Genomic DNA, 18,457 nt, shown 5'->3' on the forward strand with positions numbered 1-18,457 from the left:
ATTTGATTCATCTTCTTAAAGCCCTCACCCTGTCTTTTTTTTTTTTTTTTTGGCCACCTGTTCTCAGTTACCTTTTTTTTTTGTCTGCTCTTATTTCTTTGTCTCATTCTCTGTGACCAAGAACGTGACTCTTCTGCCACGGTTCCTGCCTGGGGGCCGCAGTCGGAGGGTCACTGCCTGTGTCCAGCCACCCAGTCAATAGGAAGCTTGTGTTCCCTAGAATCCAGACCCCTGTGACTGGATAGGACCGAGGGGGCCTTTTTAGGGGCGAGCTGAGGGCCTCAGCCAGGACAGACCCCAGAAGAATCTTCAGCATGGGCTCATCACCTCTGACCTTTCAGAGGCCTTGGATTTTTCTTTCAGTTTTTGTTTTGAAAATCAATTATTCATAAATCAAAGAATTAGGTAGATAAAGTCCACAACGGCTTTTGACCAAACTCAGCTATTCCTGTCTTCCCTTCTCTCGTCTCATCCCTCTTTTCAGGAACTTTAGCTGCTTGTCTCTGGTATGGGATTTAATGTTCTTGAAAGGTAGTCTCTTATTATTGTCTTCTGATTTGTCACTTTCAGACATCAGCTATGTCAGTACCATTTGCTGCTGAGTCAGGTGGAGTGCTGTGATCGCATTTCTTATGTAACTTAGTCACTATAGTGCCTAATATTCTGTTTGCTTTGAATATCCATCTGAGGTTCTCTGTGTCCCCTAGGAGTTCTAGAAAATGCTTCTCAACACAGTTTTACTTGACAGCTAATTCTTCAGTGCCGTTCTTCCCTGACAGTATTCATCGTCACCCTTCCTCCAGCTACGCGTTCCCAGTGCCTGCTCAAAGCTGCTGCCCTGGGACATCCTTTGCCTCTCCTGTGTCATAGACCTTTGATTTTTCTCTTTGCTCGCTTTGGTAGCATACACCCTCCACTGGCTCCTAAGAGACAAAACAACAGTTGCCATCATGTTAAAATACAGTGTGTGTCAGAGTGGAGCTGCGCTGGGTCAGTTTTTCAGTGACTGCTTTTTCAGACCGTCCCTGGGCTTTTCTTCCACTGTACCTTTGCAGGGACTTGAACTTCTGTCCTTTTGGTTAAGTCACTGAGCACATGAAACATTTACACATTTGCATCACTTAGGGACTCAGCTTTCAGTCAATCAAAGGGTTAAAACCCAAACCATTGCCATCAAATCAATTCTGGCTCACGGTAGCTCATAGGCTACAGAATAAAACTTTTCCAAAGGCTTTCCTTGGCTCTACTATCTACAGAGGTACCTAGGAGGCACAAACGATTCAGGCCTGATTGCTAAACAAAAGATTGGTGGTTCGAACTCCCCAGCAGAATGCTGTAGAAGCAAGTCCTAGTCATAGCTGCCCTGGAGCCCTTGGCAGCCAAGAAAATCCAGGGATCCAGAGAGGCAGTTCTACTCTCCCAGCTCCGGGGGGGTGAGTTTGGTGTTTGGAATCTCTGTGGCAGCAGTTCAAAAGGTCTTTTCTTACCTGGAGCCACTGGGTGATTTCGAACCATTAACCTTAGGTTAGTAGTTGCATGCAAACCAATTGTGCCATCCAGAAATCTCTGCTTCCAATGACAGATGCTATATTATTAGTGAAGCTAAGGTTTCAGCTGCTTGTAGCAAAGACTCAGAAAACAGCACTGGCTTCCACCAAGAAACTTTTTCCCCCCTTACATAACAATGCATCTGTAGAAAGCCCAGGGCAGATGTGGCAGGTCTGTAGTGCTGGGGAGCTAATCTCCTTCTACCCTATTCCTTTGCCTTTCTGGCTCTGTTCTCTATAGGACAACTGAAGGCTCATCCTAAGATCAGGCTCCCAGTGAAGGAGACTGTACAGAGCAAGTCAGGAAATGATAGCTCATGTGTTTTCATCTTGTTGACTGGAATGTAGTCCTGGAACCACGGCTACTAAAGAAAAATAGGTGGACAGACAGGTGGAAGTGGAGGTTACCACAAAAGAATGAGAGAACAGAATGTGGGTCCCCTTCTCTGCTATGGGACATATGGGAGGACATTTTCTAGACTTTGTACATATGAAAACATTTTCTGGCCGGTTATGGAATTTTTTGCTGCTAGTTGAGTTCAAACAAAAATCTTATTAAGCCAGTTACAGGAATTTAAATCTGTTTAGTTCATGGTTTGTAAATTGAGGTAGCATGTCCACTGAGGAATCAAAACTATTCCAAAAGGAAAATAACTTCCCAGGGTTTTTCTCTGCCATCTTATCCACGTTGTCATGGCAGCAAGGCCAGAGCAGTCCCTTTGTGGTGACAGTTCCCTTCAACCACAGTTTCTATTCCAAACCCTAGCGTCTGTTTCCCAAAATGAACTGAATGTGCAAGGCATATGATTTGACAGTTTGACTTTAAAGTGACTATTTGGACACCAATTCACTTTAAGGCTCAAGAGATCACCTCAGGGAAATGGCCTGGATGGACCATCCCAACTTCATGGATGCCACAAGGCTGAATTTCAGAAGAATTGAAAACTTCTCAGCTGCCACAGTTTCCATTCTGGCTCATGTCATAGAACTCTTTATGTAATAGAATAAGATGTGTTGGGCAAAGGGAGCTCTGGTGGCCTAGTGGCAAGAAGCTGCACTACACTCCCAAAGGCACATGGTTCGAATCCATCAGATGCTCTGCTGGAGAAGGAGGGGCAATCTCTTTCTGTGCCAGTTGGACCCGATTTGACAGTACACAACAACAAATGATGTGTTGGGCAATGGGATTCCAGGAAGAATCCTTTCCCCTATAGGACTTAAAAGGCATTACTCATTCATCTCATAGCTCCAGGATTTCCACCGAGACATTCAAATCCCCCCACTCTCTGCCCCAATTCCTTCCTGTCTCATGAACTTGACCTTCACTCCTCTTTCCAGCCCTTAGTCCATTCTTGATCTTCCAGACCATCAAGGCTTTCTTTGTCTTTCTTAATGTGTATGTCTGAATAACAAAGCCCAAGGGTTGCTTTCTGAGAGTTCCTTGCTGAGGACCTGATTTCCTTTTCTCCCTGGATATTCTACCATGCTGCCACTTAATGCTGTGTTATAACAAGCCCTCTAGGTGACTGTGATGTTTGTTAAAGAATAGTCCTCTAGACTGCTGGGTTCCAAGCCCAGTGTTTTAGATCCAAAAGGCCTAGGAGGGGGATGAGCATTTGCCTCTGCGGATCTAGGAGCACTCTTGGAAAACCACTGCATCTACTTTGAACCATCTTCAACTTCTCCAGCTCTGGCCTGCCTTAGAGTCCTAACTACCAGGTACTCCATTGCATTAAGTCGATCCTGAATTGCAACAGTCCTGTACGACAAAGTAGGACTACTACACCAGGCTTTCCAACGCCAGATATGTTTCAGAAGCAGATCTGAAAGAAGCACATCTTTCTCCCATGTGCTGAGCAGCTGGTAGGTTTGAACTCTTGACCTTTTGGTTAACAGCCAAGTGGCTTACCCATAGTACCATCAGAGATCCTTTTGGAGTTCCTAGGTGGTGCAAATGGTGAATGTCCTTGTGAGAGTGGGCTTGTTCAACTCATATAGTCCCTGGCGGCGTTGGAGGGGGGTACATGGCAGTCATTGTGAGGATAAAACAGTTTCTCTAAACTTGTCTAACTCTGAAAAAATTTTGGGTGCTTGTTAAAAGTACAGATTCTCAAGGTCTACTGCAGAGGCTGATGCAGCAGGTCTATTTTCAGTGAGTTCTCTGGGGGGTTGATAAGTCAGGTGCCTCAGAAATCCAAAGCCATAGTGTACTTTTGTCAAGTTCAGTGATCGTGTCCTCAGTCCTCCTTTCCTTCAACCTCTCAAGAGTCCTGGACCCCATTGACAATGCCACCTTTGAAATCCCCTACTCTACAAATCCATAGGTCCTAATTGTGGTGAGTGTCTGAGTAGCCACCAACCCTTAGAAACCATTGGGCCCAAGGCTCTGTATCTTATGTACTTCCCAGTTTATTCTCCCTCTCTCCAAAGGCAAAGGCTTCTGAATAATCCCATGAATCTTTGACCCTTCCTCTTTTACCTGCCCTCCTCTTCTTTCCCCATCACTGTGTAATTCTTCCCCCAAGACACGCCCTGAGCCCTCTTTTCCTCCCTCTACCTTTCCTTCCTGGTAGCTCACCGAGTTCCCACACCCCACAGTGGCCGCTGGCAGGGCTTTTCTACCCAGCTCAAATGCCTCCCCAAAAATTGGCAGGCAGCCATGGGCACCTTCACTGGAATGATGGTCCTAATCTTTCTTTTTGTGTCCATTTATCTATTTTATTCATAACATCTGAAGCTGTTGTGTGAACTGCACCCTTAGGAACTGTGCACTGTAGCAGCCTCTCTTATCTGTAAGGGGGTTCTGGCAATAAGGGAAAGGAGGTTAAATGAAAGAATACAAACTGAGTGCTTAGCCTAGTTCCTGGCATGTAGGGAATAATTAATAAATAAAAGTTGGATTATTTTTAGATTTGTAATTGTTATATAATTTCCCTTATTGGTTTTATTAAGGAGCCCTGATGGCACAATGGCTAAGCACTTGTCTGCTAACCAAAACTTTGGCACTTAAAACCCACCAGTGGTTCTGTGGTTTCCCCTTTGTTCTCATTCTCATAAAAGGCAATCTGACAGATACAAATGCAATTTTGCTGAAGATTATTCAGAAGGCCTATAACTGGCAGATATTCAAGCTTTATTCAGGTGAAGCCATGGCACAAGGGATATCATTGCTGATGTCAGAAGGATCTTGACTGAAAGCAGAGAATCCCAGAATGGTGTTTACTGTGTTTTATTGATTATGCAAAGGTATTTGACTATGTAAATCATAGCAAATTATGGATAACATTGAGAAGAATGGAAATCTCAGAACTCTTAATTATGCTCATATGAAATCAATATATAGACCAAGAATCAATTTTCCAAAGAAAACTGGGGAATGTTGCATGGTTGAAAATCAAGAAGGGTGTGCGTCAGGGCTGTATCCTTTCCCCATACTTATTGAATCTGTGTGCTGACCGAACAGTTTTAACAGGCTGGATTATATGAAGGTAAAGGAAGCATCCAGATTGGAGGAAGACTCATCAATAACATTCCTTGTGCAGATAACACAGAAAAGTGAGGACGGCTTGAAACATGGTGGAGAAGATCAAAGGCTATATAGCTTTCAATATGGATTACATCTCGACGTCAAGAAAACACAGAAATTCTCACCACAGAGCCAAAAGGCAATGTTGTGACACTTGGAGAAAAGATTGAAATTGTCAACTATTTCATTTAGTTTGGATCCACAATCAACACTCATGGTATCAGCAGCCAAGATTCAAAAGGAAGATTTGTTATAGTAGAGCAAGCTGCCCTCAAGGACCTCTCCAAAGTTTTAAAGAGCAACAAAGTCAGTTTTAAAACGAAGGTACCCTTAATCCAAGCCATGATCTTTTTAGTTACTTGCTATGCATCTGAAAGTTGGGCAATGAATAAAGAAGACCAAAGAACAATCGATGCCTTTGAATTGTGGTATTGGTAAATAGTATTGAATATACCATGGATGGACAAAATAACAAACAAAAATCTATCTTGAAGGAAGCGCAACCAGAGTGTTTCTTAGAGCCAAGAATAGTGAAACTTTGCTTCATTTTCTTTGGACATTAGTTCTAGAGGAGTCAGTCCTTGGAGAGAGAATCCTGCTGGGAAACGTGGAAGGTCGGAGAAAGAGAGGCAGGGCGGACCCTCAACAAGGTGGATTGACACCGTGACTACTGCAGAGGACTTGAACATGACAAAGACCATGCGGAAGGTGCAGGACAGGACCTGGTTTAGAGGGTAATCGGCTCTGCAGCACCTCATAACAGTAAGAGTGGTTCTGTAGTAAAAGGTTATGTGATCTGCTGCCATAAAGATTACCAAGAAATCCCTGTATGACAAGTCTGTTCTATAAGGTTATTTTGAATTAGAATTGACCCAGCAGCACTTGACAATATGAGTTGTGTACCTGCTCCTCAGTTACCGACGTGGCTACGTTCCCAAGACCAGGTCAGTAAGCAAAAATCGACATTTTCAGAAAATGAAGAATGGCCACATCAGATCATAAAGTGGATGATTATTACGTCATCTTTCCACAGCCAAACTGCCCGGAATAAAGGGCCAGCCAAGTTGACACAACCTTAACCATCACAGCCAAGATCACTCACCTCCGACCTTCGCACTTTCACTGCTGATGTCAGAAACATAAAATATCAGCTAACAAGACAGTTGATGAATGTTAGGTGCATTACTGACATACATGCATTACTGAGAGAGAATGTTCTGCTCTACAGAGAACACATACTTTTAATCCCCTTTTCTCCAGTGAGGCATTTATATGATCATGTACTCAACCATAAAGAAAATTTTAATTTGAAATTCCCCAACATGAGATCGTTGAAGCCCAGAGCACCAATAACAAGCACTTAACCACCCAGAAATTAAGAAACATTCATTTCTAAATTACTTCTCATCAAAGAGAAAGTAAATGCTAGACTTAGAAACGCTCTAGAAAATGAGAGGAGAATGCTGTCTGTCAGAACCAGGAGCCTGTGGGTGGCTCTCCCAGAGCAGGAGGGCCTTGCATGTCACTGCCAGACTCCATGGTGATGCGAATGTTGTTAACATGTCCACCCGATCTCCCTGCTACCTCATTCAAACCAGAGAGAAGGCACTGAGAGGAAAACAGCCATTAATAAATGTAGCTATGGCCTTTTCACTTTCTCTGCCATAAAATGTGAGGCCACTGTGGCCATTACCCCATCCTCATGGGTCTATGGTCCTCGGGGTGGCAGCCGTGCCGAGACTGCCAGAGTTCCTGCTTGGGCTATTTTATCACTATCATCGGAAGCCCCTCATATTTGTTGTAAAAATATCCCCTGCTGGTCGCCCTCTTTCTCTTCAACGAGGCGGCAGAGTGGCAGACACAAAGATGCAGATCTTTGTGAAGACCCTGACTGGCAAGACCATCACTCTTGAGGTCAAGCCCAGTGACACCATGGAGAATGTCAAAGCCAAAATCCAAGACAAGGAGGGCATCCCTCCTGACCAGCAGCTTCTGATATTTGCGGGCAAACAGCTAGAGGATGTACACTCTCAGACTACAACATCCAGAAAGAGTTCACCCTGCATCTGGTGCTGCGTCTGCGTGGTGTCATTATCGAGCCTTCCTTGCACCAGCTCGCCCAGTATAACTGCGACAAGATGATCTGCCGCAAGTGTTACGCTCGCCTGCATCCCTGTGCTGTCAATTGCCCCAAGAAGAAGTGTGGACACACCAACAACCTCCGCCCTAAGAAGAAGGTCAAATAAGAGCCCCCTCTTCACTGGCACCCTTGCCTCTTGCAGGTGGCCTTCTTCTGAGCCCCATGACCCTGGCCCCTCAATAAAGTCTCTTTCATTGAACTGAAAAAAAAAAATCCACTGCTGTCGAGTTTAATTCCAACTCCTAGCGACCCTATAGGAGAGAATAGACCTGCTCTGTAGGGTTCCCACGAGTGCAGACATTTGTGGGAACAGATGTCACATCTTACTCCTGTGGAGTGACTGGTGATTCCACCCACAGCCCTTTTCGTTAGAGTAGATAGGTGCTTTAACCACTGTTCCAGTATGGCATCAGGATTGGAAGAAGACTCATCAACAACCTACGTTATGCAGATGAAAGAACCCTGTTTGCTGAAACTGAGGAGGACCTGAAGCGCTTGCTGCAGAAAGTCAAGGACTGTAGTCTTCAATATAGATTGAGGCTCAATGTCAAGAAGACAAAGATTCTCACCACTGGGCCAATTGGCAACACCATAATAGATGGAGAAGGGATTCAGGTTAACAGTTACAGCTTGCTCGGCTCCACAGTCAACACTCTTGGCACCAGCAGTCAGGAAATCAAAAGACGAATTGCATTAGGTAAATCTGCTGTCAGGGAGCTTTCCAGAGTGCTGAGAAACAAGGAAGTCAGTCTAGAGACGAAGGTGTGCCTGATCCAGGCCATGGTCATTGTCATTACTTGCTGTATGTACATCAGAGAGCTGGACAATTACTAAGGGTGACAGAAGAAAAATTAATACCTTTGAGTTGTGGTGCTGGAGAAGAGTCTTAAATATACCATGGACTGCCAAGAAAACAAATAGGTTTGTCTTGGAGAGGGAGAAACCAAGTTTCTCCTTGGAGGCTAGAATTTTGAAGCTCCATACTTTGGACACGTGGCCAGGAAGGATGAATACTTAGAAAAGGACATCATGCTCAGAAGGGTGGCGGGACAGCGCAGGAGAGGAAGACCCTGGATGAGATTAATTGATACAGTAACTGGGGCAATGGGGGTAGGTCCGTGAGACTGACTCAGGACAGGGCAGGCTTCAGAGCTGTTGTACATAGGGTCACTGAGTCGCAGGTAACTCAACAGCACATAACAATAACCACTGTCTTTACTATGCTGTGACCTACTGATCGTCTGTGTTTACTGCCATAGTTGCCCAGTTGCCTGCTGTGGTAGCTTGCCTGCTTCTCTGATACTGAAAGATGGGCCACTAGTATTTCAAATATGAGCAGCCCCCCTACCCCCCGTGGACTTTCAGCAGCACTTCTAGACTAACACAGACTAGGAAGAAAGGCCTGGCGATCTTTCTGAGAAATCATCCAGTGACTGGCAGCCCTGTGGAACAGAATATTGTCCACTTGATTTGCTCAGGACCCAGTATCAGGAGGGATCGATTACTGGGTTAGGATGGATTAGCACATTAGAAAATACACAGTGAAGAGATGAACATGCCATGTCCCGCAGGACTGACGCAGGACTGGGCAGTGTTCTGTCTTCTCTATACAAGAGTTGGAATCAGTTCTACAACAGCTAACAACAACAACAACAACATTGTCTTCACTAATACTGCTACTGTCTCTACCCTTGATCCCAACTCATAGAGATGCCCTGCAGGAACATTCTAGAGCCTGGATGGAAGACACTGGGCTGTCTCCAGAGGCTTTCACCCAACTGGATTTTATAATAGCCCCTTGTAATTACCAAAGGGTGAGATATTAAAATAGGATGAAGTTACTATCGTTTTCTTAATATAGCAGGCTGGCACCCACACTCCGTCAGTTGGGATTAAATTTAGAAATGGGGGCATCTCAAATCGCCACCCACAGTACATTCAGCGCCACCCAGGCCTCTGAGCTGCTAACTGCCGCCTCTGGTTTGTGGAGATGCATGACCCGGCGGGCCCTTTGGAAATAAAATTAAACATCTATTTTTAAGCCAGCCAACATGTTGTCAATACTCAAAAACAACAGAAAACCTGTAAGCAGTTAAATGTTACTTTCAAAAATATCTCGGGTACCCATTGTTTATTCTCGACAGCAATGGCCAAGCGAGACTGGTTCGTCCCCTGCCCATGTCCCACAGCAAACACAATATCCAGGGATAGCCGATCCTGCAATTTCATTGTTGGCTCTTAAATTGCGAATCGGTAATAAGAACAGCACATGAAAGTGTGTAATTTACCAAAGTTATTTTCCCTAAGTAGGCAGCATCTACTGTACCCAATAGGGAGAAATTGATGAGGCTTTTCAGTGGAAACCTAGAAAGAGAGACATCCTTGAGAAAACTCAAATATGTGATACGTTTCATTAAAGGGCACAAAGGTGAAGGGTGGACAGTGGCTTCCCGTGCCCAAGGGGGCTGCTGGCTGCCTCTGTGGTGATATGAGGCCTGGTTGGACCAAGATAGCAGGACAATCTGGCCTCGGTCAGGCAAGGCTGTTTCTTGTTTTTTCAAGGGACATATTGATTGATTATAATCCACCGTGCCTGAGGCCATAGGCAGGAGTGTTGCATGGTAACAATTTCTGTAAACATGTCACCAAAAACCAGTTCTGCTGCCATCAACTTGATTCCATCTCCAAGTGACCCTACAGAACAGAAGTCCCCGACAGAGAGAGTAGAACCGGCCCCTGTCACAGGGTTGTGAAGGCTCTAAGTCTTTACCTAAGCTCACTGCCTCGTCTTTCTCCCTCGGAGCAGCTTCTGGGTCCACACCACTGGTTTTCCTGTGAGCAGCTGTGTGCGAGCGCTTCGACCCTGCACCAACAGGGTTCCTTAGACCTGCCCCAGTGGAAGGAGATCACGGGGATCGTTCATTCCCTCGCTCCTGCACAGACCCTTTCATCTCATGATTGTTCTTAGCAGCAGACAACAGGCGAGGCTCAGGCAGAGATGTCCTAGGCCTCGTCAGGAATCAGAGGAGACCGTGTACAATCCATGGCAGTTCTATTTCTAGATTCTTAGCAAATTAGAGTCCGCGAGTGGGGCAGAATACCACACCCTTCTAAAATGCACCTCGAAAGAAAGGCCTGGTGATGTGCTTCTGGAAGCAACCAGCCGTGGAATACCACATGGGATGTGCTTCTACCCTCATGCAGGAGAGAATTTCCAGGAGTTGGACTGACTCAGTGGCAGCTAGTTGGGTTTTATTTGCGTGTTTCTCTCTTTTTTTTAATTAAATTTTATTCATTTTCATGAACATTTACAGAGATTTTGGGTTTTCATTCATTCTATTTGTGTGTTTCTTATAAAATCTGTTCATGCCCTTCCCTTTAAACCCCCACAGGACTCCAAACAGTACTAGCCATTTTATGTTTTTCTCCATATTGATATTATCAGAAAAACCCCCCAGATACGGGGCATGACCAGGTGACATTTGTACGTGGTAGGATTATATTGCTATGTGTGCCTTCTCAATCAGCCATCGAGTGCCCTTCACGTCAGGTTTCAACTGACCAGGACTCCATGATATTCCCGTCTCAGATTTCCAAGCTGATTGTTGGGGTCGGGAGAGAGCTCTCCTTTCACAGTCCTTTATCCTACAGCCTTTGCAAGCTAACTTGGAATATCAGCTTTATTATCTGATACACTATCTGGCTCACCTGGTGTTAGGTTCTGTGGGTTCGGGAAGCATACCTTCTCTGCTCACACTTGGGACTAACTGATGGCCCAAATTGTTACCTGGACAGGAAGTCCTATCACTTGCCGCTGGAAACACTTGCCTGCTTGAGTGTGCTCTGACAGTCAGTAGTCATCCCTGAGCATTGCTATGACAGGGTAGTTATCAGTCCAGACACTCAACAACTGTGAAGCATGTCCCTACCAGGTACACTCTTCCACGTCACACATGATGGAGTACGCAGCAGGGGTGTGTGAAGAGTCGTACATGGGGCTTAAAGGAACCCACGCAACCGCCCATGCCTGGCCTGCATTTACCACTGGCTTTGGTGGCTGGAGCTTGTTATTCTTGGATGCTGCCTGGACTGTTTGGACTGATTGCAACCTCATGGATCAGAGTAGAACTGTCCCATAGGAATCCTTAGGCCGAGATATTTGCAGAAGCAGGTCTCCAGGTCTTTATTCTGCAGGGTAATTTGTTGTTGTTACTATTACGTGCCATCCAGTCAGAACTGACTCATATTGACCCTCCAGCAGGTTTTGAGAGGCTATAAATCACACCAGAGGAGACTGCCCGTCTGGTGAATTTGAACCTTTGAGTTGAGTTACCCTTTTCCCACCAGGTCACCAGAGCCCCCTCTGCAGGGCATTAAGTGGCTTTGAATTACCAGCTTTTCGTTTAGCATCCAAGCATCCATTTCCCCACCAGGCATCCTGGCTCGAACTCGGCCCAAACCAAACCTACTGCTGTGCATTAATTCTGACTTACAATGATGTTCCATCAGCCTCCCAAGGCTGAACATCTCTGGGGGGGAGAGTGCCCCGTCTTCCTTCCTCAGAGCGCTGGTGCATTCAAATCACTGTCAGCTCAACCTGTAGCACGCTGCCCACCAGGGACCTCTCATGGACTTAGGACCCTGCAGTGAATGGAATGTCTGTATTGATTCGACTGTATTTCAAATAAATGGGGCAAAACTGTAGTGTGAAAAAAATCACAGTAACTTCTATTTTTAATTGGTTCTGCCATTTTAAACCTACAAACAAGTAGTTGATTGTCAGTCCTTTCTAAGGTGTAAACATTTGTTCCAATGTAAATTCTCTCTTCCTTTCTTACCTCCTCCCTCACCCCAAAACTAAGAGATCCTGAATTGCTGACAGAACCTGGTAGCATTAGCACCTCTGTGTTCGTGACCTTCACCCCCTGTACTGTTTTTACTGCCACCTCCTCATACCTACCATGACTTTGAACTTTCTAAGAATTCCATCTGGGAGTCTCAGTGTAGTGGGATCGGCTGGAGAGACAGTCCAGGTGGCCCTGTGCTGTGGTCAGGGTTCAATCCCTGTTGCAACACTTCCTGTGTGTTTAGACACAGCACTCAACTCTGTGTGCCTCAGGTCCCCAATTTATACAATAGAGATAATAATGTGCCTGCATATAGTTGACTTCCCGTGAGGAGATCGTTTATTCATTCGTTTGGTTAGGTGTTTTTTGAGAGTTGACTCAAAAAACTGGAGTGGATCATGTTCCAGATGTTTGGAAGGTGAACAAAACAATTCCTGCCTTCTGGGCGCTGACTTTTCAGCCCGAGTGACTCTCCTTGGGGGACCAGCACTCAGATCCTCAGGTGCTGCCAGTGCTTGTCTGAGTGCCCTGTTCACGGCTTCCAGTGGCTTCACTGCTTTTTCATACACATGTCCTCGTGGTTTTGTCTCCAACTGCCACACAACTGTGTCCCGGTCTTTCTTCATTTTCTCTTGGGAAATCGTGAGGGAGAATCGTACTCGTTTCCTTCACTGGTTCTCCAAAGGCCCCTGACTGTGCAGAGTTGCTAGTGACATGTCTTTATCTATAATATAAAAGCAAGGTCACACGGAGTGCAAATTCTGCCCTAAACTCCTAAAAAGCAGCAGTTGAAAGTGTCCTCAGCATCCCCTCCACCATTTCTGCTGAAAGCTCACCTGTCTCTTCCCCATTCCTGTAACTGACTGTTCTTTCTGATGCACATGGGATCCACATGAGTCAATACCAACTGGTTTGGTTTCATTTCTTTGTTTCTTGTGAGAAATGACTCCCTTCCCTCTTAGTGCCACAGAATCCCAAAAGACTACAGTCATCTTTTGTTTCCCTGCAAGTCCACGGTAACAGCATTAAAAAGGCTTTCAACAACAGATGACCTAACAGAATAACAAAAGCATAAGCAACAAAAGATGAAATAAGAAAAAATAGGATCTCATAAAAGTCTTCATAAAAATGACGACTTTACTCTCTTAAAAAGTGAAAAGACAAGCTATTGCCTGGGAGCATCTCTTTGTAAACCATCAAGAATCTAATAACCAAAATATACATAAGACTCTCAGCAACTTAACAACAAAGAGACTTTTAACCCAATCATAAAATGGACAAAAGACTTACGTAGACATTTCAGCAAAGAAGTCTTTCAAATGGCCACCAAACCCTTGAAAAATTATCAACATCATTAGTCAGTCATTAAATCACTAGTCAAAACCACAGTGAGGTATCTTTTCCCTTCCAGTAGGCTGGCTAAGATTCAAGAACAAACAAAAACCAGAAAAGAACAAATGTTGGGGAAATTGGAAACCCTTATCGATTGCTGGTGAGAATGCGAAATGGTATAGCGTAGCCATTGTGCCCCCAGGCTCCTTGCTGTCAGAGTGGGCAGATGTCTTCAGAAAATGAAATGGTCTCGCCTTCTAGATTGACTTCTTAGTGCTGTTGTAACAAAATACCACAAAATTGTTGTTTTATGTGCCATAGTCAAAACCATATTCATAGCTGACACTCTAGTGGGTATTCAGACACTGTAAGTTGCATGGGAGGAGATTGCCCATCTTTCTCCCGTGGGTTTGAACCATGTGTCTTTGGGTTGGCGACACGATTCCTTATCATTCAGGCACTAAAGCTCCCACAAAGTAGACTGCCTATTCCTATGATTCATTGTCATCCACTCAGAACCATTTCATACTGATCAATCCTCCGTTGCTTTTCTAAGGCTGTAAATTGCACAGGATATTACCCATCCTCTCCCTGCAAAGTTACTAATGGATTCAAACCTACAGCGAGGCATAGACTTTGGGTGAGCAGTGAAACTCCCCACAGACTGTGTCAGCAGAGCTGCGTATTGTTCCTAAATGAACACAAATTTAGCATGTCACAGTTCTGGAGGCTGGAGTCTGAATGAGGACGTGGCAGTGATTGGATCCTCCTGGGGCTCCGGGAGAAAAACCATCTCCTGCCTCTCTCCTGGCTTATGGGAGCTCCACACATCTGACTTGCAGCTGCCTTATCGCCTGATACCCTTCTGTTGTCTCCCTGTGACTATATCTCTTTCATTAGGAAACCACTGAAATGGGATTAGAGCTCACTGCTCTAGTAGGACCTTGTATTTAACCTGACTGATAGCCTTTTCCAAGACCCTTGTTCCAAACAAGGTCATGTTCATTGATAGAGGTTAGGACTTCACCATGTCTCCTCAGGGAAACCAGTCTGATGTGTGACTCCTTCCTCTACGTCTAACACCCTCGCGTTCCTTCTCTCTGCAGGTGTCACCATGAAGCTCATGGATGAGGTGGCCGGGATTGTGGCTGCCCGCCACTGCAAGACCAACATCGTCACAGCTTCGGTAGACGCTATTAATTTCCATGACAAGATCAGAAAAGGTAACAGAACTCTTCTGACCAGAGATGAGGGTGGTGGTGACCAGTTTGGCTGCTCGGGGTCCCTTGCGTCTGCTGGCTTTATTTTGTCCACCCAGCATCACCTGGGCTCTGTTGTGTGTCTGCTTGCCACCATCAGCCTCACCTGGGCCCTCGGTCAATTAGCCTCAAGTGACAAGCAGCCAGAGTGCTTGTTCTGTCCATGCAGGTGTGTCCAGGAGATTTATGCTGGTGGATGGGATTGCTCAGTGTGGTCAAATCTGTGACTCGGACGTGACTGGGGTCTGTGTCCTCATAAAGACCAACATAAACTCATCCTCCTAAGATGTTCCCAGAACAAAACCCTGTGAAGTTTTCAGGCACCATTTCTAGCAGGGCGCGTGGCAGGCCCACCTTGTCTGCATGGAGGAGTCAATAATCCACGATTTAGATGACGGCAGGATTCACCATTGAGAGCCTCTGGGGCTCCCTCCTCAGGTAGCCCTGCCTGCCTCACCCAGGGCAGCTTCAGAGAGTGAAGGCTTCTAGAAATGAGTCTTGCAGTCTCAGTGGCCCGTTTATGATCCGGAAAGGCCCAGCTGCTGGGGCCCGAGCAGGCTCATCTGAAGTGCGACACATCTGAAGATCCCGACCTGTGGTGACCGTGTTGCTTCATCTGAGGAGCAAAAGGGGATTGATTAGCCTTGTTGGAGAGAGAGCTTCTCAGTGATTCTGAGGAGTCCAACCAGTGAAGCTGGCTCGCTGGAAGATGCTTTCGTGTTGATAAGCCCTTGCTGTGGGTAATGATAAAAGAAATGTAAATGGACCTTTCTGGCCAGGCCCCGCTTCCACAGGAGCCTCACAAGGCACCATCTAAGCAGGTCACTGCCAGGTTGAAAGGCCCAAGCCCACTGGCGCTGAGTCCGTTTTGTCGCATACTAACCCTGTAATTCAGACTTAACTGCTTCGTAGGGTTTCTCAGCCTGTAATCTTTGCAGAAACAGACTGCCAGCTCTTTCTCCTGCGAAGCAGCCAGTGAGTTCACACCACCGACCTTTGGGTCAGCAGCCGAGCCCTCTAGCCACTGCACCACAAGGGCTCTTTGAATGAAAGCCACACGTTGTTTACCCACACCCTCTAGAACTCTTGCCTGGCCTTGGTGCCTTTCTAAAGCTGCTTCTTGGAACCCACATGGCTACAGAATGACCACATGCCTGGGACAGGAGTGCCCTACCATTTAGGTCTGTCTGCCCACTTGAATTTGGCCTGTTTGTAGGGTGGGAAGGACCCGGTAGTGTTGCCCCTCAGCTTTGTGGAATCCTCCTCCTCCACGGAACAATGTCAGCCACGACCATAGACCACATGTCCATTTAGAATTGGCCAAAAGCACTTGGGCCTTGTCTGGCTTGGTTCCCTCCCTAGTTCTCGACCACTGAGATGATGGGGGCCTGGCTGTGGCCTTCCCTTCTGGAAGTGAAGAAGCTTGCTGTACCATGAATTTGTCTAGAACCTTTTCCTGCTGGTTTACCATTAGCAGGGCTACACAGTTAAATACAGACTTCAAAATCACCAGGGGAAACACTGGCATTGCACTTAACTGCCTCTGGGCACCCAGTGCCACCTCCACATCCTCCACCAGAGCCACTAAGGAAAGAAGTACCCTTTCCTAGTGGCTTAGTGGTAAGGAATGGCGCTGCCAACCCAAAGGTATGTGGTTCAAATATACCAGCAGCTCTGGGGGAGAAAGCTGGGCAATCAACTGCTGTGCCTCTGAAAACCTGCTGGAGGGTCAACTGTGGGTCTGTTCTGACTAGGCGGCACTTAACAGCAACAAAATGTCTTAACCGGTTGCCCCCACTTAGGCCCAGTTAACAGACATGTTCCTCAATTCAGAGATAAACCCAAAGTCAGCTTTATTAGAAGCAAGGAAACCGTCAGCATAAAAATGCTTTCCAGACTGCACGCCTTGGTTACTTGTATGCCCAGATTTCATGCTAAGTAAAAGTTCTCCGATGTCTCAGAATTGATAATTTTAAAGGGGAAAACTTGAATTGTGTTCACAGGGAAAGAAGTTTTCCCCAGCAACTAATTTAGCAACTTGGATGATAACTGGAGACATCTTGTATGTTACTGTTGTTGTGTACTCTCAAGTCTAAAGCAACCCATAACCAACCCTCCAGCAGGATTTCAGAGACAGTAAATCACAGAGGAGGCGATTGTCCAGCCTTGGCTTACTGAGCAGCTGGTGGGTTTGAACCACATGCCTTTAGATTGCAATGCAGCTTTTACCACTGTTGTTATGTATCATCAAGTCGCCTGCAACTCATAGCGACCCTATGCATGAAAGCTCTGAACTCGGCTCTATCCTGGGCCAATCTCACTGTTTCTGATGCATATACCCTAACTACCCCAGTTACTGTGTCAGTATATCCGAGAGATAGACAGATAGATGATAGATAGATAGATAGATAGATAGATAGATAGATAGATAGATAGATAGATAGATAGCTGGGGTCTCCCTTGCCTGTGCCATCTTTCCATCCTTCTCCAAGGACTAGCAACATGCCCAAATTATGTGACACAGAGCTACAAAATCCTTGCCTCGAAGAAGTGACTTGGTTTCACTCTCGCCTATTCAATTTTTTGGCAGTCTATGGTTTGTTCAAAACTTGTCTCCAGTACCACAACTCAAAAGCATTGATTCTTCTGTTCTCTTTGGTCATTGTACAGCTTTCTAACGCATAACAGGTAATTGCGAAGACCATGGGCTGGATCAGGCACACCTTAGTCTGACGTTGTTGCTCTTTAGCACTCTGGAGAGGTCCATGACAGCACATTTTCCTAATGCAGTTTGTCTTTTGATTTCCTGACTGCTGGTGCCATGAGTATTGATTGTGAAACCAAGCAAGCTGAAATTGTTAACAATCTCTATCTCTTCTCCATCTATTATGATGTTGCTAATTGGCTTGCTAGTGATAATCTTTTTCTTGATACTGAGCTTCAGTCCATAAGAGCAATAATGGCCTTATGCAGTATTTGTCCTTATGAGACTATTAGTTCATTCAGCATAATGCTCTCCAATTCCCCTCAGGTTATGTAGTAATTTTTTAAATCAATGCTCCTGAGTTCTGGGTAGTATTCCATCATGAGAATGAACACAATTTCTCAATCCGTTCTATTCTGGTTGGATATTGGGGATGCTTCCATGCTCTTGCAATGATGAATAATGCTGCTATGAACATTGGTATACAAATCTTAATTTGTATCTCAGTTCTAATTTTCTCAGGGCATATTCCTAGCAGTGGAATATATATAAAGATAGATAGATAGATAGATAGATAGATAGATAGATAGATAGATAGATAGATAGATAGATAGATGATAGATAGATAGAGATATGACTTGAGAGTACACAACAACAATAACATCCAAGATGTCTCCAGTTATCATCCAAGTTGCTAAGTTAATTGCTGGGGAAAACTTGTTACCCTGTGAACACAATTCAAGATTTCCCCTTTAAAATTATCAATTCTCAGACATCTGAGAACTTTATATATGTATAGCTGAGTCATATGGAATTTCTATGTTCAGGTTTTTGAGGAAATGCCAAACTGCCTTCCAGAGTGGTTGTACTAATTTACGATCCCACCAAAAGTGTGTGTGAGTTCCTATCTCTCCACATCCTCTCCAACGTTTATGGCTTGCTGTCCTAGTAAACTTTGCCACTGCTACTGGAATGAGGTGGTATCTCATTGTGGTTCTGATTTGCATCTCTTATTGCCAGTGATTTAGAGCACTTCTTCATGTGTTTGTTGGCCATCAGACATCTTCTTCTGTGAAAAGTCTTCCTAAGTCTTTTGCCCATT

At 45.3% G+C, this 18,457-nt stretch overlaps 1 protein-coding gene across 2 annotated transcripts in view; it reads left to right on the forward strand.

The window, feature by feature from the left end:
* The window catches only part of ACOT7 (acyl-CoA thioesterase 7), a 197,910-nt gene that overhangs the window by 138,170 nt on the left and 41,283 nt on the right, over positions 1–18,457 (forward strand). For both annotated transcript variants that reach the window (XM_006885794.1, XM_006885795.1), the window contains exon 7: positions 14,499–14,615. In XM_006885794.1, the coding sequence (XP_006885856.1) occupies positions 14,499–14,615 (117 nt within the window). The remainder of the gene's footprint in view (positions 1–14,498; positions 14,616–18,457) is intronic.

Source organism: Elephantulus edwardii, unplaced genomic scaffold, assembly GCF_000299155.1.
Source record: "Elephantulus edwardii isolate Elephantulus edwardi_28Jun2011 unplaced genomic scaffold, EleEdw1.0 scaffold00045, whole genome shotgun sequence".
Taxonomy (NCBI): domain Eukaryota; kingdom Metazoa; phylum Chordata; class Mammalia; order Macroscelidea; family Macroscelididae; genus Elephantulus; species Elephantulus edwardii.